The sequence below is a fragment of the Chelonoidis abingdonii genome, chromosome 15 (genome assembly GCF_003597395.2).
Source record: "Chelonoidis abingdonii isolate Lonesome George chromosome 15, CheloAbing_2.0, whole genome shotgun sequence".
Lineage (NCBI taxonomy): Eukaryota > Metazoa > Chordata > Testudines > Testudinidae > Chelonoidis > Chelonoidis abingdonii.
Window position 1 is genome coordinate 21,355,616 of NC_133783.1, and position 24,719 is coordinate 21,380,334.

General features: G+C 39.8%; 1 protein-coding gene across 1 annotated transcript in view; it reads right to left on the minus strand.

The window, feature by feature from the left end:
- The window catches only part of CTNNA3 (catenin alpha 3), a 927,714-nt gene that overhangs the window by 872,522 nt on the left and 30,473 nt on the right, over positions 1-24,719 (minus strand). Inside the window, exon 4 of the mRNA XM_032795284.1 lies at positions 10,220-10,386. Within this exon, the coding sequence (XP_032651175.1) occupies positions 10,220-10,386 (167 nt within the window). The remainder of the gene's footprint in view (positions 1-10,219; positions 10,387-24,719) is intronic.

Genomic DNA, 24,719 nt, shown 5'->3' on the forward strand with positions numbered 1-24,719 from the left:
CATTGTGTGAAGAAATACTTCTTTATGTTTGTTTTAAACCTGCTGTCTATTAAAAGGAATATGCCTGGAAAAGTAATCTGCAGCATTAAGTTTGCCAGGACTGTATATCAATGCAGTGTCAAATTCATAGTTTCAAGATCTTCAACACAAATTGGACTACCTAGATAGAAGAAGGCATCATTAAACATGTATTGCAAAGTCTTATCATTGGTAACAGTATGCTGATGTCCATACAGGCAGAAGTGGAAGTCCAGACTTCTCCAGCTGACAGCAAGCATTTCTATTTCAATTTGTGAATCATATTTGACTAGTCACAGAGTTTTTCTGGCATATGTCTGAAAATCAAGCTGAGTCATAACAGTGACACGTTCAATTGGGCTATAAGAGGCCCTTAATCTGTTCTAATTTTACATTCCTCATTCAGATTCAGGGCCAACTCTACAACAGAAGTAGAACAAAGAGTCTGCCACTGCAGAATATGGAATGATGGTTCTTTCCCAGTTTGTCTAAGGAAGAAAAAAGCCTGAGAGCCGTTGCTGTTCCGAATATCAATATTATCACCCTTCGTTTTGCAAGGCAGAAAATACAGCACTGATCTATTTTATGTGCTTGTTAAATACTTTTTTAAAATATATGGCTGAATATGAGTTGAATTAAGGATGAGAAGCAAATTCAATCTCCACTTTGAAAAAAGAAGGCAGTTCATTAAAAAGTGCCTTAATGTTTTAATATGCACTGCTGCTTTAAAAGACTAAATTATACTAAATGTACTATTTTAAATTACTATGGGACAGGTTTGGGAGAACCATTAAAAAGCACTCTCAAATTCCAATTACTGAATACACACTTATGAAAAAACTGTTGCTCTCATGATATTTTTCTGTAATGGAATGGGCTTGGGCCTGCCTCTATAGAATTTTATGGAGAATAGGTCACACAGTACCCTCAATCCAGGAAATATCAGATGATCTTGCTCTCAATGGACTGAAGACATGCATTTCAATGATAAAGTGTATGCAATATGTTTTGTGAGCATTTATTCATGTCTGCTTCCCAAAGCAAAGGTGAGTTATTAAATTAAATTTGTCTCGATCAGAATGATCTGTGCATGTCTGAGTTGCAAATAAGTGTTAAGCAGATGAAATAATACTGACTTTATTGTTATCCTAGCAACTAATAATCTACTAGAACAAAATGAATTTCCAAGGCCATTTTACCAAACTAAAATTTGCCACCTAAGATTAGAATTCAGAAGATATTCCACAGAGAATGAGTTTCACATTATTGTCATTTACACCTTGAATATGATGCTTTAGATTTACTTCCGTTTGAGTGTTCCTGTAGTGGTGAATTAAAAGGTTGTAGAAACACAATAATGACCATTTCACAACAAGGCATTTAGGAACATGTTCCATGATGTGTTTGTGCAATCTGACACAACAGAGTCCCAATACCTGACCGGGGCAGCTAGGCACTTGAACAATAAAAATAAATAATAATTTGATGAAAATACCTGCCCATTTTTATTTACCTTAATCCCAACTTCAGGTTTCTTAAGTACCTTTCTATCCCCTCCATCTTTAGAAATAACACTAGTTTCTCCAACTCAATTATACTCTTCACTTCTAATATATTAGAATTATTATAATAGGTATTATTCCATATACTTATTACCCTTGGCATCAAATAGTTCTGCCTAAGCTCCCCATTATCTTTTTTAGTTCAGAAATTCTCATTTTTTAATCCTTTACTATTATGACAAATATACTTTCATCAGTTTTATAAATCTTTAATTTAAAGTTCTGTTAAGGCACTTCTAAAATCTCTTCTTTCCTATTTAAAATAAGACCAGTTCCTTCACCCCTTTTTTCATATCTGCGCTGTGTAAACAGCTTGCATAGAACTTCACACATGCTTGTGAACCTGAGATGGATGTGGTTCATTTTCTCTCTCTCTCCCTCTCTCTCTCACACACACACACACACGCGCGCGCACGCGCACGAAACTGGTGCCCTCCCTTCCACTGGGCTCCTTGGTGCAGGCCTCCCCTTCTCCTTCCCCATAAGGAGTTAATGGGGTGCACCCTCCAAGCAGGGTCTTCTTGAGTGCAGCCTATTATGCTGCCTCCTTCCCTTCTCACAAAGGTCTTTGTTAGTATATAGGCTTGTTTGCCAGCCTGAGATTGAATTTTGGGTTTGACGTTTTAATACTCACATCTAATACTAATATATGTAAAAAACAATGAACAAAGAGACTGTGTGTTGCATTTCTCACAACCAGATGGGGATACAGCAAAAGTGTTACTGGGCATGGTAGGAATGTAATATATAAGCACAGATTTGAAGATTGCCTCAACTCCTTATCTCAATGCAAGGTCAAGCAACCAGTTGGGAGGGGCAAGGGAGGATGGGCGGGGGGCGTAAAACACTAAAAGACCAGAGAAATACCTGCCCATGACCAGAGTACTAGCTCACTCCTTGCCCCTCCCATGGGATACAAAAAAGGTGGGACGAAGACCCCCCAAACAGAACATGACCATAAGTTGTAAAAGGTGCAACTAGGGGCATGTACTAAAGGTATATTTGGGCCTGCTAAGGAGGGGGAATGGGAGGTGGGAATGGGGAAGGGGGACACAGGGTAAAGACTCTGTGGTGTCAGAGCTCAGAAGGGGGATATGGGGTAAAGGCTCTTTGATGTCAAAGCTGGGAATGGAACACTGGGAAATAGACTCTTCAAGCGTGCAGAGCTATGGATGTGTTTGCTTGGAACTAACCCCAATGAACATTGAATTGCCAGCACTTTGGACCTCTGGTCTTCTGCTATCTGTCTGCGTGACAAGAACCAGGGGAGAAGGTGAAGGCAAAACCCTCAAACAGTCTTCTAAATGGGTACCATTCTCCTGTCCACCCTATAACAAAGTGGACTGCCCCTTTAAGGACTAGAGGGATAGGGCCAACAGGCTCTGTTCAGTTATCTGATACAGCTAGAAGGAGGTCAGTAATCCCTGTAAAGACCCAACAGAGCTCAGTTGGAGATGCTGGCTGCTGTGAGTCATCCTGGTGCACACTGAGAGGTCTCTGCATCCCTGCACCTATGTTTGTTGGGGAATAGCTCTGTTTTCTCTTCTGCTGCCTCATTTTCATCTCAGTTCTATAGGGTGACCACACATCCACATTCTTCACCATGTATAGGGTCATGGGTCTATCTCTTGCAGTCCAGAAAGGACTAACACCACACCCAGGTCTCTTTCAGGCTCTTCCCTCGGACACATTTATTAAGTTAAACAAGCAAAGTAATTCAAAAGAAAACTATTCCTCTGAACAACACAGGCTACAGGTGCCAGAGGTCTTTCACGCTGCAGCCCTTTCTCTCTTCCAGGGCCAGTCCTCTCCAACTGAGCATTCTCAGCCCTTCCTAGCTGGGTCTGATAATTGAACAGGGCTGTCTAGCTCCATGCCCCTTAGTCCTTAAATGGGACCTATCACCTTGTTATATACCCCTGTGCCATAATAGAAGTAATGAGATGCTCCTTCTTTAGTGACTCCTATGGGCTGGGACTTCATAATCTCTATTGTGGTACTAAGGAAAACCTGTTCCCTAGCAAAAGTTTATTACATTAAAAGAATCATTAAATCATTTCACACTTCCTAGGGAATCCCCATGGTTTGTAAAGTCACCTTGCTAAGGATTTGGGGCATCTCTCATAGTCTCTAGGTGACACTGAAGGAGTAGTACTGTATCCATTCTTCTGTTGCAATAAAAGGTGGTCATTTCACAAGCCCTATTCCTAAGTAGTTGTTTGGGACATGCATTACCTGTGTCATTTATGTTGCAATAATTCTGCCACAAATTGTAGAGTGGAAAAATACATAGACCTATAAATACTGATGCTAGAAATACAAATAACCCATATTTGTCCCCTCTGTGGCATGCACAAATTTCAGAAGTAGTAGCAAGAATTTCTTCAGTTGCCTGATCTCTAAATAAGGATCTGTAAGTCCAGATCAACTACAGTAAGACAACCGAGGGACTAAACCCTCTCTCAGATATTCCTGTGCATCTCTCTAAAACGACTCACAATTTTTTGAGAACCAACCCTCATTATGGGCTTGACCCAAAACTTGTGGAACTCAGTGGAAAGTCTACAATCGTGTGTGATGTGATTTGGATCAAGACTACATTCACATTTAATTTTTGATGTTACATTGCATCATATCAGGGCACCAAAACTGTAAGCACACATCACTCGGACAATACACCAGAATAGAATGGGATGACAAGGTCCCTATTGCAGCATACCATCACATTCTACTCTGATCAGCAGTGGCACAAATAGAAAAAAAATAAATACCAAAAAGAAAGAAGCACAAGTCAACTGAGGTTACTTAAATCATTTTTACACTGCTTGGAACACTTTTAACAGTTAAGGAGGCAGGGAGGAAGAGGAGCAGATAATGATCTTCCCAAAGAAGCCTGGCTTTGCATGTAGCTTCTCGTTTCCTACCACTTTTCTTCCTCTTTCCTGGATAATTTTAAATAAATCTAAGTCAGTGCTTTATCGATATTACTGAGTCTACTGAGAAGTGTGTGAAAAATATGTAAATTTAAACAGTAAATCTACAAACAAACAGGACAAGGAGAAGAAAGAAAGTATGCTGGATCAGCAGGATCTGAAATATATTAGAGGAAAGACATGCTGGTGGGCTCTCTGAATAAAAATTCTTACCTTCTTGCTTTTCTCCTCTGATCAATAAGTTCAAAGTAATTTCACCAGTCTATTAATTCACTTAATTAAACAATATTGAGCATCACTTCTAAAGTGAATGAGGCTGAAAATGGACTGTTGAGTCAAAGGACTAGATGAATGGGACAGACTTTATTCTGTCCATATTATTCACAACAATGATGAAGTTATATAGAAGGGTAGGAGGCTTTGAATGCTGAAATAAGGGAAATAATGTTTAGGTGGTAGGTCAGAAAGGAGATATTTTGGGAAACATGGATTCCCTTACTATTGTTGATCAATGAAATAAATGAGGAAACTAAAGTGAAAAAATATCACCAATTGCTTCACTGGTAAAGCTTATTCATGCCTCATTTGTTCTGTGTGAGACACCCATAAAAGGTTTACTTTAGAAAAACAGTTCTCTAAAGTTGGTAAATAATACAGTCCTGCCCTCATCACTGATCAGCCAATGATGTAATCTTTCTTGTGTTTCACTATCCAATTTTGTAGTCATTCAATATCATACTGAGTAACTTTAATGGATGGAGTTTCTGTGAAACCAATATAAACAATCCCTCCAGCTTAGAGAATGCTCCATTTCTTTTGCATGTGTATCCTTATTGTTTACATTGCTCCACGGTGTCATAAGGCTGCTGCCTCCACAATCAGCTGAAAGTAGTATCATGCCATCAGAGTATAATCAGTCACAGAGTTTGTGCTGATGTTGTAGTGTTGAGAGCTTTCTTGGATGGAGTTTCTATGCGACCAGAGAAAAGAAATGAAATTCTTCCTTTTCATGTTACATACGCAGTTCCAATTAAGCTGATCTTACTAAAATCGGTTATTCTTCTGTCACCTACTTACTCATAATACTATACTGAAAACACAATAATTTGTTATGCAGTACATATGTATTGCTTATTCCAGCTAAACTCAGAATGACACGAGACTCTGAGAGGATTTTTCTGGCAACTAATCATATTGCTGTTGTTTCTTTTCTCTTTTGTGTGCCATAATTTTCTAATAAAATTGAAGTTTGACAATACAGATTCATTTTCTGTAGTACAATGAGTGGAGAAACACTGCTTGCAGCATCCCATTTTACCAGAGAGAAGCTGGCTTTGAAATGTTCCATCAAACAGTGCGGCAACAAACCTAAATTCTACTGAGTGAGCAATACGATTAACTTTCAACAATTCTTCATTGTATGCGTTTGATAAAAAATCCTTAAAAATATATGGATTCCATGCAACATAATTCAGATAATACAATAAATATGTAACTGGGAACTGATCCTTTCATGATGCTGGCCTATTTTCTTTCATTTTTATATATACAACAAATATTTTCCTTGGTCAGCATTTTCATATCATTCACTCTGTACTGAATGATATAACCTTTAAAATTAATTTCATTTCAACGATCAAACTCTTTGATTTTATTCTACAAAAATTAAAAAGCTCAGAGACCTGGAAATGAAAGGCAAAGAACTTTTTCATCTCCTCTCAAATAATTAATGACAGTTATACAGCTCAGATCCTCATGAAGAAATAGGACAGTGTGTTAGTGCTATCTGTTTTAGAACAGGTTCAAAGAAATACTTCTCAAGTCATATTAAAAAGTATTGTATTTCTAAGAGATATGCACTTGGAATATTTAAGATGATACAGCAAAGACAAAGTTTGCTTTCCATGCTGCAGAAACCTTGTGGAAACTACATGTGTTCTGCTGGACCAGGTCCACACTGAATAAAATTTGAATTTTCTAAAGCAGTTCTACCATATAATAACTAAATACTTGGCGATGACCAAAAGCTGTTGTCACTTGATGGCTAATCAGTGGCATGTGTTAAAACTACTTGGTAGTCTCCATCCATTTCCTAATGAATAAGTGTCAACATAAAAAAGATGCCATTATAACTGGTACCCTTGTTGGCTGACTCAGCAGACAGAGAATATACTATCTCCCTCCGGGACAAAGCCAAGGAATATTAGTTAGACATTGTGGGGAATTTGTACTGCAATTTAATTTGTTCTGTGTGTTAATAATGTTGAAAACTGAATTCCTCTATCAATTTGGCAGCTTATATGAAAACTACATTTAAATAAGGGGGAAAGAAGACAATTTACTTTTTTGTACAGATTCAGTTTTTTCAAAAAATTCTTTGTCATTTTATGATTTTTCAATAATTGTTAGTTCTTTCGCCCCAGTGAAAATCATATGGTGACTCAGAGTTGTTAAAAAAAAAATCTATACCCAAGAATACCACAAGATTTTAGTTATTACTTGTCTTAAGAGCACTGAAAATGTTTAAGAAGGGTTTCTTTAAGATTATCAAAACATTTTCTTATATAAAAATGTAGAGGACCAAAAGGGTACTGGCTCTTTAAGACCAGAGGGGTTTGTGAGAGAGGCCATTTATCCCATTCCACATGTCCAGGGAGGCAGACAAAGGCAATAACTGGAAGAGAGGAAGATGATCCTGGGGAACATTTGGTGTGTGTGAGAGGGAATGTACAGGGCCATCCCGTACCAAATTCTTTAAAGGCCCCAGGAGCTTTGCTGAGTGGGTGGGGTAAGGCTTCCCTCTCCCCCAGATAGAGCAGACAGGTGCTTGGGATTATTAGATTCACCTAGAGAACATCAAGAGATGGATTAGGGACTGGGCGGGTGACTCAAAATGAGACTCCCAGCCCAGTCAAGGAGGAAGAAATCAGCAAGAGGACTTTGAAACCCCTAAACCTAAGGAGAGACTTTACAGGCCAAGGAGACCAGGATTTGAAGTACAGGTCCTAGAAGGAGTGCTGAGAAACCCTAAAATTGGGTGGGGGGGGAAGGGGATCTTTGGAGAGCCAGATGGTATTAAATACATAAGACCCCAAGTAAACACTCAGAGTGTGTATAAGTTATTTTTGGAACCTCAAAGGGAAACTGAAACAGTGCCACCTTAGGTTACAAGGGTGCACCTGGGATGGCACCTGGGTACAAAGACTATTGATGAAAAGTGTCAAGACAAGAAAAATTTTAATAAATATTATTATTAAGACCACTTTCAACATTCTAAACTGGCAAAATTCATACACTTATAGTATATGCTGTAGGATCATGGCAGGCACCATGGCTTAGCTGGTTAAAGCATCTGCCTTGTAAACAGGAGATTGTGGGTTCATTTCCCAGGAGTGCCTTGGTGTATAATTTTGGGGGAAGGGATAGCTCAGTGGTTTGAGCATTAGCCTGCTAAACCCAGGGTTGTGAGTTCAATACTTGAGGGGGCCATTTAGAGATCTGGGGCAAAAATCTGTCTGGGGATTAGTCCTGCTTTGAGCAGGGAGTTGGACTAAATGACCTTCTGAGGTCCCTTCCAACCCTGATATCCTATGATTCTATAGATATTTCTATACCAGATCAAGCCAATGGTCCAGCTAGCATGTCTCCAACAACTGCCAATGCTGGATGCTTCAAAGGAAACGTTAAAATCTCCATGATGCCTTTCACAGTGAAATACTATACCCTGCAGACATTCCTTCCTGGTCTTATTTGAGGCCAGATTCTGATTCTCTTGTTCCCACTGAGTAGTACCTTACTCAACATGTAGTCCCACTGAAGTCAATGGGTCTACCTGTGGAGTAAGGTGTGATGCTGTATGGGCAGCCTGGAGGTCAGTCACAGAGGTCATGGAAAGTCATTGAATCCATGACTTCCGCAATCTCTGTGACAGACACAGAGCCCTAAACACAAGCTACCAAAGACATGCACTGGGCCGGGGGGAAAAAAAAAGAAGCTCCAGGAAAAGAATCTGAAAGAACTATATGTAATTAGCCTACAAAATATATTTAAGCAACATGATACTGGTAACTGTTTAAGTATTGCAAGTCACAAAGCAAAAACTGGAAGAAAAGCTCTTTACACAGGACACTAGTATTAAAACAGGTACTAATGGAATTAATTGAAAGAATGAATCTAGCTTATCTAATAGCATAGCATCTTGACATTAAGATCAACAAAAGTGTGGAACAATTTGCCTAATGAGGCAATAAAAGCACATTACTAAGCATCTTTAAGCAGATGTTAAATGTAAGAAAATAGAATAAGGCTCCCTATCCTTGATGGAGGGGGCAAAAAATGATGATACAAGAGGCCCCCCTCCAAAACTCATCATCTGATACTATGATGAGTATTACTGAAGTACCTTATTCATTTGTTTAAAAAAGGAAAGTTATTAAGCACTTTTTCCACTGTTCAGCCTTGAAGGGTAGTTTAAATTAGGGTTTTTTTTTAAATCTTGAGTTAATTGATTGCCAGTTAACTTGAGTTAGCTAACATGTTGGCACATGCTAACTCAGTAAACAAGATTTTTAGTTTTACTGCCACAAATATAAAGGAATTTCAAAGTCATATGCGAGACTAGTCACAAGAACTGAGGGCAAGGCCTGGTACCAACAGTGAAAGGAAAGAGAAAAAGAGAGTGACTTATTCAGCCACCTGGGGATTCCCCACTGTAAAGGAAGCATAAATGCTATAAAGCCAGCTCTGTACTACCAATCCCTTCTGGTCTTGGCAAAGTGCACAGCTGCAGTAGAAGAGGTATGGCCAGAGCAAAAGTGCCCTCTGGTAATATCTGGCTGCTGGAATGGTCCCTTGGGAGCTGCTGAAGCTGGGTGATAATTAGAGCAGCCCTGAGGCAGCTCTAACTTGTGACACAGCCAAACAACCCCAGGATAGGGCATGTGTGTGTTTAAGTGGGCACCTTTGCCCAACCTCATTCCTTGCTACCTGAAAAATGCATGTTGAAATTGCACCTGGATTCATCCAGACAGGAAACAAAAATATGTAATTTATCTGACCATCACAATTATCAACACAGCTCTGATTTCAAATGTATGCCACCAGCCTATAGTTCAAAAAGAACACCAGAAATGTATTAACTGAATACATTTCAACAAAGAAATTCAGGGAAATAACCTCAAAATATTCTGGAAGAAGAATTTTCTCATATTTAACAGTAACCAATAAACTGGAAACAATGGCAGTTTTATAGTAACTTATAATGTTTCACATAATCAGCTAGGGAATATAAAATAATGCAACTTAAAAATGTCACTGTAGGGGGTCTATATTTATTTCCTCTCAGTGGCTCCATATCAAATTTGTTCAGTTTACAGGATTTTTTTCTAACTGCCAATTTCACCTAGTATCTGCATTGCATTTGGTCTCATGTACTTTCACCAATAAGAGACTTTTCAATTGTAACTGGGTTGCAAATTCTGTTGGTGATGTATGATTAAGAGGAGAAGCCAGCTCACTCTCCCACACCAGTGATTGTATTAGCTCTGCACAGTAGGAGAAGTAAAAAGTGATTACAAACTTTCTTGTGAAAAAATTAAACATACGTGACCTGATACACATACATGAAAAAAGTATGTTGCATCAGAAGGTGCCATTTGCAGTCACTTCTCTGATCAGTCATACTGAATTAGTGCAGATTCTACTCACCACTGTTAAATGTTGCAATAGGTATACCACATCAATCATGTCTGCCAGAATCAGAAGTCTAGTGACAGCAGCCAGAAGGAATCGTGCTGCTTGAACAACAGCTTTCCTTTTAGGCAGATAACAGGGATCATTGGTAAATTCCCTTGCTGATGCACTTAAAGCTTCACCTGCAAAATAAATCCACAAATTCTCTTAGGTTACATTCCAAAGCTACAAATGTTAGGGAACATAATTTAACTGGATCAATTATTTGGTATATTGAAAATGTTGTCAGGTGAACTGGCATGTTATTAATGCCTTACAAAGAGGATCATAGACAGTTGTCTCAGCTAACCCAGATCAAGCACAGGTGTTCTGTATGATGGGTGATACTTACCTGGCTTTGCAGTGCTGTGGAAGAAATGTACTGTGACGGGTTGGATCACAGAAACCCTCTTGGGAGCTGCCACCTGATGTGCCAAGACTACTTCTACCCTTGCTTTCCCTGCCAGCTTGGGACCTCAGCACCCTGTCTTGCTGAGCCAGACATGCCTGTCCTCTCCAACAAAGACCCAGGGTCTGAATTACTTGCCCCAAAGCTGCAGGTTTACCTGAAAGCAGCTAACAGAAGTGTTCCTGTCTTTAACACTCAGATGCCCAACTCTCAATGGGGTTTAAACCCAAATAAATCCGTTTTACCCTGTATAAAGCTTATGCAGGGTAAACTTATAAATTGTTCGCCCTCTATAACACTGATAGAAAGATATGCACAGCTGTTTGCTTCCCCAGATATTAATACATACTCTGGGTCAATTACTAAGTAAAAAGTGATTTTATTAAATACAGAAAGTAGGATTTAAGTGGCTCCAAGTAGTAACAGACAGAATAAAGTAAGTCACCAAGCAAAATAAAATAAAATGGTCAAATCTATGTCTAATCAAACTGAATACAGATAATCTCACCCTCAGAGATGCTTCAGTAAGTTTTTTCCTTAGACTGGACATCTTCCAGGCCTGGGCACAATTCTTTCCCCTGGTACAGCTCTTGTTCCAGCTCAGGTGGTAGCTAGGGAATTCTTCATGATGGCTCCTCTCTCCCCTTTGTTCTGTTCCACCCCTTTACATATCTTTTGCATAAGGCAAGAATCCTATGTCCCTCTCTGTGTTTCCACCTCCCATCCTTCTCAATGGAAAGACACCAGATTAAAGACGGATTCCAGTTCAGGTGACATGATCACATGTCACTGCAAGACTTCATTGCCCACTTACCAACACACATGTATATAGGAAGACTTACAGGTAAAACACACCAATTTGCAGACAATTGTTCTGGTTAATGGGAGTCATTAAGATTCCAAACCACCATTAATGGCCCACATTTTGCATAATTACAATAGGCCCTCAGAGTTATATTTCATATTTCTAGTTTCAGATACAAGAGTGGTACATTTATACAAATAGGATGATCATACTCAGTAGAGTACAAGCTTTGTAATGATACCTTATCAGAGACCTTTTGCATGAAGCATATTCCAGTTACATTATATTCACTTATTAGCATATTTTTATAAAATCATATAGACTGCAATGTTACAATGTTCCATGGAGATGTTTTAAATACCTATGAGAGAGCAGGTTCCCTCACAGAACACCACTGTAATCTAAGGGAAAAAGCACTGGAAGCCAAAAGGCCATGAGTTCTAAGTTTCTCTCTTCTACTTACTGCTGTTCATATTTGTGCACTTTGAAATCCTTACTGCTGATCAATGGCTCATACCCTGATCATGGGGGGGGCTGAATTTTCATACACTCAGGTCACACTGCCTCTTAGACAGAATGTGCCAGATCTATGTATTGTAATCACTGCTTTCGCCATTAGACCACACTCCCCTCCAACAGCAGGAACAGAACCCAGGAATCTGGAAGGCCAACATTTTTCTGCTCTATAGAAAGTTATTGCATAATCCATGGGTAAAGTGTGGGTCACATTCTCCTCTAGGAGCTGGTCCACAGAAGATGAGACACCTTTAGTTTAAGTGGGAAAGATCTGTGCAGAGAATTTGAAGATCCTGACTTAAAATCCCACTATCAAACATATGCAGGAAATCTCTTATATTTGCAAATAATGGAATTATTGTTTTTTTAGTTTTCTGCTTAAACAACTGTTATTTTAAATTGACACATGCATCAATCAAATCAAATGTGTGCAAACTACAAACTCAATCATACATTATCTAGATAACCAAAACTATCATCTAACCTAATGCCAGTCATAACCCCCTCCATAACAGCACCATTCACTGTGTACCAATCCTGATGAAATAGGTCAGCCTGCTCCTGGTTTAATTAGCCCTGCCCTACTACACCTGTGCTGGTTATAAGACTTAAAAAGGGAGGAAGCCCAGCAGTTTGGGGCTGGTGATGCAGAAGAGCAGTTAAACTGGAGAGAAGAGCTAGTTCCCATGGCAGGTCCCTGGAACAAGGAGCCAAGGTCAAGGGAGGCAGACCTGGGGCTAGTGTTCCACCAAGACAACAGGGAACTGAAGAGCGGCCAAGGAGGGGTGGAAGACCATTGTGTTTTAGTGGAACCTGGACTTCCAGGAGGGAAAAGCCTGGAAAAACAGTAACATATTAAGAGTGAAGAGAATCTGCTCAACATTTTAGTTGTCTATACACAAATCCAAGGAGCATGACGTATAAAAGCAGGAAGCTGGAAGCATTAGTACATAACCTTAATTATTACTTAATGGCATCACTGAGACTTGGTAAGATAAGTCTCCTGGCTGGAATACTGGTATAAAAGGGATAGTTTATTTTAGTTCAGGAAGAACAGGAAGGGGAAAAAGGGAGTTGATGTTGCATTGTACATCAAGAATATATACACTTGTTCTGAGGTCCAGAAAATAAAACACAAACCAGATGACAGTCTTTGGGTGAAAGTAGGAGGTGTGGGGGCCAGAGGCCTCCTAGCGGGCAGCTGAATGGACACTAGCAAGGCTCTAGCCTCCTCCCCTTTTGATCACCCTTCCCTTGTGTGTTAACAAGGGGGCAGGGCTGGCCCAAGAGAGAAGGGCTTATAGACAGGCACTAAGCAACCAAGGGGAGCTAGTAAACAGAAGAGTGTGAGAGGGAGGCTTTAGGAGGGAGAAAGTATAAAAATCAGCATGGTTCAAAAAGCCCACAGAGCCAGTGACAACACTGCTCTTTGCTCCACCTCCTGTGCCTATATCCAGACTGGGAACCCAACCATGGATGCCTTTACCCAGGTCCTGCTGTGGATTTGCAGAGACTGTGGCCTTCATTTCCCTGCTACATCCAGTGGGAAAGGTGCCTTCTCGTAGAATTTCTCAGGAAGCAGGTGAGAGCTACAGGAGGTGGTGGCTAGAGTGAGGAGCATCCATGCACATGAGGAATTAACTGAAAATATGCATACGGTGCTCTCCAAGGTTGAGGAAGAAATCTATTTGGAAAGGACTGCAGTAGTGCCACCATGAGAGGAGGAAACGGCTCCTTCGCAGGGAGGAGGCTGGCTGCTGGTTACTTCTGGCAGCAGACACCACTCAATCCCTGATCCCAAAACTGCTCCAAATTAAATGAGAGTCAGCAATATAATATGTTGCAAAAAAACCCACCCAAACATCATTATGGGATGTATTAGCAGGAATGTTGTAAGTAAGACATGAGAACTAATTTTTCCACTCTACATAACACTGGTGAGTCCTCACCTGGGGTACTGAGTCCAGTTTTTGGCACCATGATTTAGGAAAGACATGAACAAATTGGAGAGAGAGTCCAGAGAACAGCAACAATAGTGAGAAAAGGTTTAGAAAACCTGACCTATGAAAAAAGGTTAAAAACCTGGTCATGTTTAGTATTGAGAAAAGAAGACTGAGGAAGGACCTAATAACAGTCTTCAAAAATGTTAAGGACTGTTATAAAGAGGATGTGATCAATAATTCTCCATGTCCACTGAAGATAGGGTGAGAAGTAATGGGCTTAATATTTAGGAAGAGAGATTTAAGTTAGAGTTTTTCCTAATATCTACCTATGAATATAATAAGGCTCTGAAATACTATTCCAAGTAAGGTTGTGGAATCCCCCTCATTGAAGCTTTTTAAGAATAGATTGGACAGGCACCTGTTAGGGATGGTCTAGATATACTTAGTCCTGCATCAGTGCAGGGGGCTGGACCAAATGACTTCTCAAGGTCCTTCTGGCGATTCTATAAGAACTGTGAGTTGAGCCCAAGAGGGGAAGGCTTTTTATGCTAACTTGGAACAATTGTTGAAGGTGGCGTTTATTTTGGGCTGTTGTGTACCGTGGAAGAGGACTGAACTTTTATGTGGCCTGGCTAAGACCCAGATGGAGGTAACCAACAGAAGGAGGTGACCAAGGGAAAGATCCAGCAGGTCCACATCCATTCACAAGGAAACACTGTCCTGTGAGTTGCTTCTGTGCACATGGGGCTTATTCTGGGGCAGGATCCTAGGACACTCTGTTCACGTAAAACCTCGTTTTGCTGAAGCTTTTGAATGTATCTGAAACCTTTCAAGAAAAAGTATTGGGGTTTTATTATACTACTAAGATAACATACTTGTGAGCTACTATGCATACAAACTGAGCAATGTAAGTGTAAGGAATAAAATCCCAGGATACAGGAAAATATTGGACTGGTGTGTGTTATTACATCAGTCAATGGAACTTTAGTACTTCCTCTGCTCAGTATTACATCATTATGAGCTACCTTGTGCATTTAATACGCAGCCCTGTGGATAGGATGACGAGGCAGTAGCCAGGTTGCTGTGGGAGTCTCAGCATGAATTTCAGGCAACTCGGCCTACTGCAGAAAGAGTTTGCCACCTTTTTTCAAGGCAAAGCATACGTCTCCCTCCATTCCTAACCGTATCTAGTAGATGGGTCCGTGGCCTTGCTCTCACACCCTGTTGCCTTGAGGAAGACTAGCACTGCAAGAACATAGGAAAGCATAGTGCCTGTGCTCTCCAGCCTTTCAGACTCAGTCAGACACAATGATTTAATCTACAATGGCATTTTTCTTAAATTTCTCCCAATTTGCGCTGCCATTAGTGTAGCTCTAGGAGTAGGAGCAACAATAAAAGCACTAAAAAATAAGTCCATTATAGCTTTATCACTGTCATCCTTACCCATTCTGAGCAGATTTGATGGAATAGTGGCAAAAATGCCAGCAATCAGTTTACACTAGCGCTTCCACCTTTGCTATCACAAGTTATTTTAGCAGTAATGCAGCACTGGGAAAACTTAAGAAAAATGCCAACATGGAAATGTCTAATCTCACATTCTGTAGCTGAACTGGAAAATCCTTGCTGTAGAAGGTCAGAGGGTTATAACATTCTGCCCACTAAAATGCTCTACATCAGCAGAAGCTAAAGCCAGATCTGAAATCCTAAAATTAATAGTTTTGCTATACCATTAAAGGTAAGTGTAGCCTATTAAGAGAATACAAATACTTGAAGGAAATTCTTGATGTGTCAAATTACTGTTTATTTTAAAGATGCCTTTAGAAATACTGGCTAGTCTTAAGTGTAAACAAGCTGGTACTTTAAATATCTGTGATCTCGTTCTATAACATGCCAAGAGTGCTAATAATATTAATTTAACCATGAGAATACAAGAATCAGTGTCTGTTCCCTACTGACATTTGGAATCCTGGGTAGAGGAGAATCTTTGAGATTCCTAGTGTTTAGAGTTATGTTCTATCTTCTTTCCTTATGCAAGAAGCACACTGATATCTGGTAGGAAGATTCAGCTAGTCTACCAGTTCAGTGTATCCCAACTCACTAATGTCATTACCTGTATCTAAAAATGTGTTATGTAAGTTAATAGAAAACCAATAAACAGACTGATCATTTTTATTGTGTGGTGTAAATACAGAGGACAAATTCAAAACTGATAATTTCCAATAGGTTTATAAAGTGCATCTGCCAGTCAGGCCTAAAGTTACCCCATCCTAGACAAAGGAATGTGGTTCTGCCACATGGAAGGTATTTCCAAGATACATTGAGACAAGAGGAATAAAATTTACACAGAAAGTAAACAAAACCATCAAGTCAACAAGGGGAGGAGATAACCACTCAGCATCACAGCAGAGGGAAGAAAGTGCAGGAAACAGATGAATCTGCATTTTAGCAAACACCAGCAGGAAAAGAAACCAGTAGACTCTATGTAGCCTTCCCCACACTTGAATGAAATTTACTCTGGGGGATAATCTTCAAAAGAATCCATTTGATAGGTTCAGTGGACTATAAAAGAAGACAGCCAGTTATCTTTCACCTCAGAAGACAAAGTAACCAAGTACTTTATGGAGATCCTGGCCAGAGGGGTTGGTCAGGCATCTTGCTGGAAGGTAGCATAATGAGAATCTTACCTTGAACCAAGAGTATAGTTTTGTTAAGTCTTAGCCTCTAGAAAGTGTTTTTCACTTTATGTGCTTGTAACCATTTCTAACTCTATCCGCTATACTAGAACTCAATTCAGATCCTATTTCCTTTAGTCAGAAAACTTGTTTTACTTTTGATCTAAACCAATCCAGTTCTGTGTTTGATTTAAAGTGAATGTTAACTCAATCAATGTGGCAAGCTGCTGGGTATTGTTCCTTTAAAAGAACAAATGAATTTAATATCTTTGATAGGCCCGGGAGAGGGCTGAACATTGCAGAACACGTGGTTTTGGGAAAATTCAGGACTGGGGTATGTTGGGGTCATCTTGTCAGGTGTAACTAAGGGGCCAGAGCGTGGCAATAGTGTAACAAGCAGGCTGTTGGAATCCGGATTGCAGAATCAGAGCTGCTTAATACACAGGCACACAGTACATGCTTGTATGGCGGCTGGAAGCATGCTGACAAGAGCTGCAGCAGAGTATTTTGAGGCACTCAGAGTTACAGGGCAGGCTGGAGGACACCCCAAAACATGACACATGCAACGAGGGCCCATGAGTGCATATAATAAAGAATGACAGCATATTTATAGAAATACAGGCTGTGTTCCTCTAATCACTTATGTAAATAAATAGTCCTTTTTCCTATCATCAGAATTAATGGTTTGAGTAAGCAGTACTTATGTGAGTAAGGATTTGCAGGACTAAGTCCATATGGGAGCCAATTTTACAAGGGGACAAAACTGCTGTTGACTTCACTAGAAGTTTCACCTGGGAAGGGACTGAGCAAGAGCTACAGCAGTAAGCCAAATATGTGCTAACATGCTCCATGCCAACACTTAAAAAGTTACTGGCCTGATTTTCAGAAGTGTTCAGCATCCAGCCAATGGGAGGTACAGGTACTCAGCATCTTTGAAAATCACATCTTTGAAAATTTGCTCTTGAATTATACTATTTTGTGCTTGGATTAAAAGGTCAGAATTTCCTTGGAGTATATGTAAAGAGAAAAAAGTCACTAGGAATCATTTCTCTCCCTTTATTACTGTATTTTATAAGCTGATATTTTAAGATGATTCATATTTCAATATATTATTCAATATTTATCTTAGCTTCAAAATATCTTTTCTAATTAGAAATACCTTGAAGATAATACATTTGACATTACACAGAATTTGCCATCTCTTCTTTACCACTATCAATAAAATGAAACCCTTTATCATTTAAAAATAGGGAAAAAAAATTCTTCACTTAGGGACCAGTTCTGTAGAGAACAAGTGTTCATTAAAGTTGTATATTATAAATGGAAAGTGAAGCTTGCTTATAGTTAGGGCCCTACGCCCTACCAAACTCATGGTCCACTTTGGTCAATTTCACAGTCTTAGGATTTCAAAAACCCTACATTTCATGATTTCATCTATTTAAATCTGAAATGTCATGGTGTTGTGATTGTAGGGGTCCTGGAGTTGGAGGGGGTCACAAGATTATTGTAGGGGGGTAGCCCTTACTTCTGCACTGCTGCTGGTGGGGCACTTCCTTTAGAGCTGAGCGCTCAGCCAACAGCCACCCTTCTCCAGCCACCCATCTCTGAAGGCAGTGCAGAAGTAAGGATGGCAATACCATGAGCCCCTAAAAATAACCTTGCAACCCCCTGTAATTCCCTTTTGGGTCAGGACCCCCAATTTGAGAAACACTGGTCTCCCCTATTAAATCAGTATAGTGTAGGGTAAAAGCACACAAGACCAGATTTCATGAGGGGAGACTCAATTTCACAGTCTGTAATGCGTTTTTCATGGCTGTGAATTTGATAGGGCCCTACTTATTGTTAGTTTTAATTCTAGGGTGAAGTTCAGTTCAGCATGAAATTCAGCCCTATGTATTGAACTAAAATCTTTCTACCTGTACAAAAATTTGTCTCATTTTAAAATGTGTTCTCATTGTTCTCCAGTTACATATTTAACATACATATTCAAATAAAAAATAACCACACTAATTTCTGATGTGGTTTTGGTATCTGCAACCTCAAGAACTACCAGAGCAAAAAACCCAGGGGTACCATATTTTCAGATGATAAAAAGAATTACAGTAGAACCTCAGAATTACGAACTAACCAGTTAACCACACACCTCATTTGGAACCAGAAGTACACAATCAGGCAGCAGCAGGGGAAAAAAAGCAAATACAGTACAGTACTGTGTTAAACTTAAACTATTAAAAAAATATAAAAGGAAAGCAGCATTTTTCTTCTCCATTAGTAAAGTTTCAAAGCTGTATTAAGTCAACGTTCCATATAAACTTTTGAAAGAACAACCAGAATGTTTTTTTCAGAGTTACAAACAACCTCCTTTCCCAAGGTGTTCGTAACTGAGGTTCTACTGTAAATCTGTACTTCTACCAGTTGGTGAAATACTGTATCCCAGCTATTCAAATCAAGTCAGAAAAGTAGTGCTTCTCATAATCTGTAAGAAATACTTCTCCAGACCAGTAGTAATGCTTTCTGGACTGATGATTGTTTCCAAGCATCAGATCTAGACCAATGATCAGAAAAAAGGAAAAGGTAGAAAACCTGTTCACATATGCATTTATAGATATATTCATTAGAACTGATTGCTGCAAAATGTGGATGATAATAGTTAAATCCTAATTCTTTTTTTTATGATGTTTTAGTACAGTAACTCTAGAAACTCAAGGTGAATTCATAAGGAAATACTATGCATTAAAATCCCAGTGCACTGTAAACTAAACCCTTCTCATTCCATTTGTCTTGTGACTTCAGATAGAAAAAACCTTTTGAAATTCTGAGAATGAGTAGTTTAAATGAATAACCCGACGTGCTGTCTGCATTTTATTTTCATTCTATTTAACTGCTGCCCATTCACCTTGCCAATTACTGATGTTGAATATAATAAGTTTGACATTTTCTCTTTCAGGAGGTAAAAATACAAGTTAACATTACATCTTTATGTATTCATAATGTTTACACTATGTTAATTCATGCCATTACAACAGTCATAGTTTAACACATTTGCACAAATACAGGAAACTGGTACATGCAGCATTTTAATACAATAGTAAAGTATAACAATACAGATTTATGGTCCAATTAAAATAAAAGGTTTGAATTTTAAACAGCTACCCACCTGGGTCTCCAAGGATTCATCCCCAAGTGAGGGTGCAAACTACTGACAGAAATGAACATACATTTAGGGGCTTCTAAAAAAATGTTTTAAGTGTTTATGTCGAGGGGGGGAATAGTATGCAGTATAATGACTTGTTATACATTCACTTGTGAGGATGGCACTGGACCAGATTCACCTATATGCTTTGTGCCACTCCAGCAAAGCAAAGCAGTCATAAACTCAGCTTAACTGGCAGGTTAAAGTAGGTTTACAGCTGCTTTACATTATCAAAGCAGCCACAGAGTAGCTGTGAATCTAGCCCATTATATTTAAATAATGTATAAATGTTCTGTTAAATATTACACTGATATAAAGGAGAGGCAAGTCACTACCCTGGGTCTGGTTTTCCAGTGACTTGCATCTCCCATGCCAAGCAACTGCTGCAGCTTTGAAGAGCTGTTATTGAGAGCGAATAGGTTTAGTGGAGCACAACAGAGAATTTAGGGAACAGATAAGGGGGAGAGAGAAAAGTTGATGTACGGAGGCAAGTGGGAGAGAGAGAGAGAGACAAAATTGGTTGGAAAGGGGGAAATAATTGTGTTTGGTGGAAGAGGATGTATGATTAGTCAAGGATGACTGGTGAGTCAGTGGATTAATGACTGAGTGGGGGTAAGTAGTGGTTGAGTGGGTCAGGGAATGAGTTAGGGAGGTGTTAGAATGTCTGAATGAGCTGACGTAGGGAGAAGGGAAATCGTTGCAATATTTTGCTAAAATTTCCTAGGCTTGACACCCACAAACAGCTCCCCAAATCCCTCTCACACAGAGAATGGGTTTGTTTCCCCCATCACTCAGAATAGCTCAGCCTGACATGCAAACGACTTGTCCAGCCTTGAGGTTATACACATAAGACCAGGTACTCGGTGGGCTGAATAGGAACCTAAACCATTATTTTGTTGGAAAATTCAAGAGATTTTCCTAAGGGTAACAGAACTGAAACTGGAAGACCAATGATTTGAAATGCCCTTTGTCTTTTTAACTTAATGCTGTTTGTAAAATGTGCTAAATTACATGAATTTAGTTAAATACCTCTGCTTCCAATTTACATGTAACAGTTAATCACTGCACAGAATTTTAGCAACCACAGTGCTTTGATGAAATATGGTATAAAACCAGGTTTGTAATTCATTCCTTATTCATTTCCAGGAGTTTTGTTTTTTTTAATCTCTACTCAGGTGTGAGTCAGAGGTAGACAACTCCTTATAATACACAGAATATGATTGCAGTGATTCCAGCCAGGCTTTAAAAAGTGAATGATGCTAGTATTTTCTCAACAGGAATCCAACTTGATGGTGAAGCTAGACTGTGACCCTGACAATACCACCATGTCACAATGTCTGGAATGGTTCACGACTGAGTGCCAATCTCAGAGCAGACTGTCGAAAAGCAAGGCTGACATCCCAAACCAGCTGTATGTTCCATAATTAGAATTCACCAAACCAGTAACAAATATGAGCTCCTGGATCACAACAACAATCTTACTATGGAGTTAGTTGCCTTGGGCTCTTCAGTCTACCTAGTAATCCAGGCAAGCTGAACTAAGTGATAAACAGTCACTTACAAAGATCACAAAATATTCAGATTGCTCCCAGTCTCAAGAGACCAGTCATTTACCCGAGGTCAATTTGTACTTTAGATCTCACACCAAAGACAACACTTGTAAGCCAATCCTATAGTAAAACTAACTAAGGATTTATTAACTGAGGAGCAGGGCGGAAATGAGAGTTATTTACTGGTTAAAGCTGGCAACATATGCACACAAATGAGTTACAGTGTATGATTCCAAAAAGGTGATAGAGTTGTAGTAATTTGTCAGTACTGAAGAACTTCTAGGGCTAAGCCAGGTTGACCCTGGTGATCTCAGCTTTTGTTTCCTAGCTCCCTCCCTGTGAGTGTCCAAACAGCAAAGAGATTTATTTTCATGTCAGCTATCTTTATTGCCTTCTTCCAGAATTCAAGCCGATGGGACGAGCTGTCTCACATGTAGCACCTTTATGGGTGTAAGAGGACCATCAACCCAATCTTTGTATCACATTGTTTGATGATGGCCCACTTAATTTTGATAGTCTTTCTTTATGGATGGGGGAAGCACTCTTTCGACCTGGGCTGACAGGTTCAGAACAGGCATTTTTACAGTTACAAAGTAAACCTTACATATTATCTTATAGCATGGGATACAGATGTTACAAATAAGATTAATGCATGCAGCAACTGACAAGCATTTTATAGAGACTAAACCAGGGGTCAGCAACCTTTCAGAAGTGGTGTGCCGAGTCTTCATTTATTCACTCTAAGGTTTCGCATGCCAATAATACACATTAATGTTTTTAGAAGGCCTCTTTCTATAAGTCTATAATATATAACTAAACTATTGTTGTATGTAAAGTAAATAAGGTTTTAAATATGTTTAAGAAGCTTCATTTAAAATTAAATTAAAATGCAGAGCCCCCGGGACCGGTGGCCAGGACCCAGGTAGTCAGTGAGTGACTGAAAATCCGCTTGCGTGCCGCCTTCGACACCCGTGCCATAGGTTGCCTATCCCTAGACTAAAGATTTTAACACATCCCTGCAAGTCTAATACCTATCTTGAACAATACTAACATACAGGTGAGCTGGTTTGGTTTCCAGCTATGAATCTGTCAGTGCTCACCTGATGCTTACAGCCTGGGCAAGAACTGGCACCTGGTCTGCCAGCATCACAAGCCACATGGACTTTTATCCATATTGAATCAAACCACTGACATGACAGTGAATGCATGAGTGCAGGCAGGTTCAAAAGCACCTAAAATATGTTACAATAGCTTAAGTGGCGTAACCAGCATCCTAGAGGCTTACAGGAATAGTTCAAAGGGAGAGTTATTGGACCTAGATTGAGAGGGCCAAGAGGAATGGCTATAGAATGGAAGAGGAGCCAGAAATAGAAGGTATGTGAGGCAAGGAAAGGAGATATGAGCAAGTAAAACAAGTAGTAGGAAGGACACCACACACACACAAAAGCTATCCCACATACAAGGTGTTAAAAACTGTCCTAAAATGCAACAAGCAGCCAACAGCACCACACAATATCACCTCACTCCTGCTTCACCATAATATGCCATAAAGATGGAGCAACTGTTATTTCTCACTGCTTCCAATTGTCACCAACGAGAATGACTGCCAGCACAGAGACAAGGATGACAATACCAAGATATCTGTAAATGTATGTGTGAACTTACACTAGGTGGGTCAGTAACAGAAGAACTAGTGGTAAAAACACAGTCCAGCCAGGGGCAGTAGTAGCACCCTTACTAATCCCTACCCTAGAGTAAGGATGTCAAAAAAACAACATGGAAAGACCCCAGGAAACAAAGCAACCATGAGTCTACCACATCAGTGCACAACAATGTCTGAGTGCTTCCCAAGAGATAACCAAAAATCACATTAGGGCAGTGATCTAATACTCCTTCCGACAAGGCAGTCAAGACTAGAGGGGGTTTTCTTAGTTGTTTTAACCTGCTTCCTTCTCTATCTCCTCCATCTGTTCCTACTACTTCTCTCCTCTGCCGTCCTGTAGATGTATAGGTCGGCTCTGCAGCACCCCCTACTGGTCCTTGTTAGCTCAGCAGCACCTGTCCTCTGTTTCTTTTCTCCCCAGGCATTTTAACATACCACCAGGGCTAGAGTCACATAATAATCCTCTTCTCAGGACTAGTTTATTAGCACATAGTAATTATAAAAATGTCTTTTCCCATCCTCTCAGTGGGACAGACACAGTCTCTCTTCAGGAAAACACAGTCCATCTTCCCTCTGGTATTTTAAATTGCCCAGAACCAAAACATAAGCTTCATCCATCTTTCCTTTAGAGCCATAAGGATACTCAGGACTCTTTTCCTGGATTGCAGACTACCTAATTTTCAGGCTAGCTCCTTGAAGGTTTACTAGACTTCTTCTTTTAGAAGCTTCCCAGCTTTCTATAAGGCCTTCCACCTGTGATGAAGCTCCGGTGCCCTCCTTTTAATCAATCAAGTTAAGTTCAGGTGTAATGGCATCAATGCTCACTTAAGGGCCAGTCACCCCATAACACACCCCTTTTGCTTTCTCACTCTTTTTATTTTTTTGGTCACATCCTATTTTTAGGTACAGCTGTGGGGAAGTGAAGTTGAAGGCAGTGAATTTGTAGTTATTCGTCTCTCCACCCACAAGGAGTTCCAAACATTTGGTCCAGTTGCCAAGGAAGTCCTGTCATCCACTCATGAATTTCATACTTGATGTTGACAATTTTACAGTTCCTGAGGAACACAGTTGTCAAGGGACCTCATCATCTCAATGAGAAAGTTGCCCGCTGAGGTATGCGGGGCCAGTTACATGGAAGGCTTTGAACATTAGCACCAAGACCTTGAATTTGTCCTGGTATTCCCTGAGAAGGCAGTGTAATGAGCAAAGCACCAGGCTGATGGGCTCTTTATAGCTGGTCTTTCAGGTAGGTGGATTGCTGCAATCTGTACTAACTGAAGCTATTTTATTTTATATTTTTACATATATAGGCATAGTGAAGTGTGGTAGTCCAGCTTAGAGGTCATAAAGGTGTGGGCAGTTCCATATCTGATACAGTCTGGCTAATTGTGGATGGAGGAAAGCATGTTCACTTTTCCCATTCTTTGTGTCCAATAGCAGCAAGGTGTCTAGCAACACACCTATGCTGCACTACGGTGTGACAATCTGAGGCCTTTGGTGGAGGTTGAGATACTAGTTGATAGATCTTCAAAGTGTTTTTGCTTCCCACAAACATGTTCAATTTGCCCACATTTCAGTTTCAGTCAGTTAGAAAATGGTGCAAATGGAAAAAGATGGGGATCCCCTGCATAATACTGGCATTTGATACCATATAGGTTCCCACAGCAGCTACATGTAGAGGTTAAAAGATGTATACACCAGATGTCTGCTGCCACTCAGGCTTTC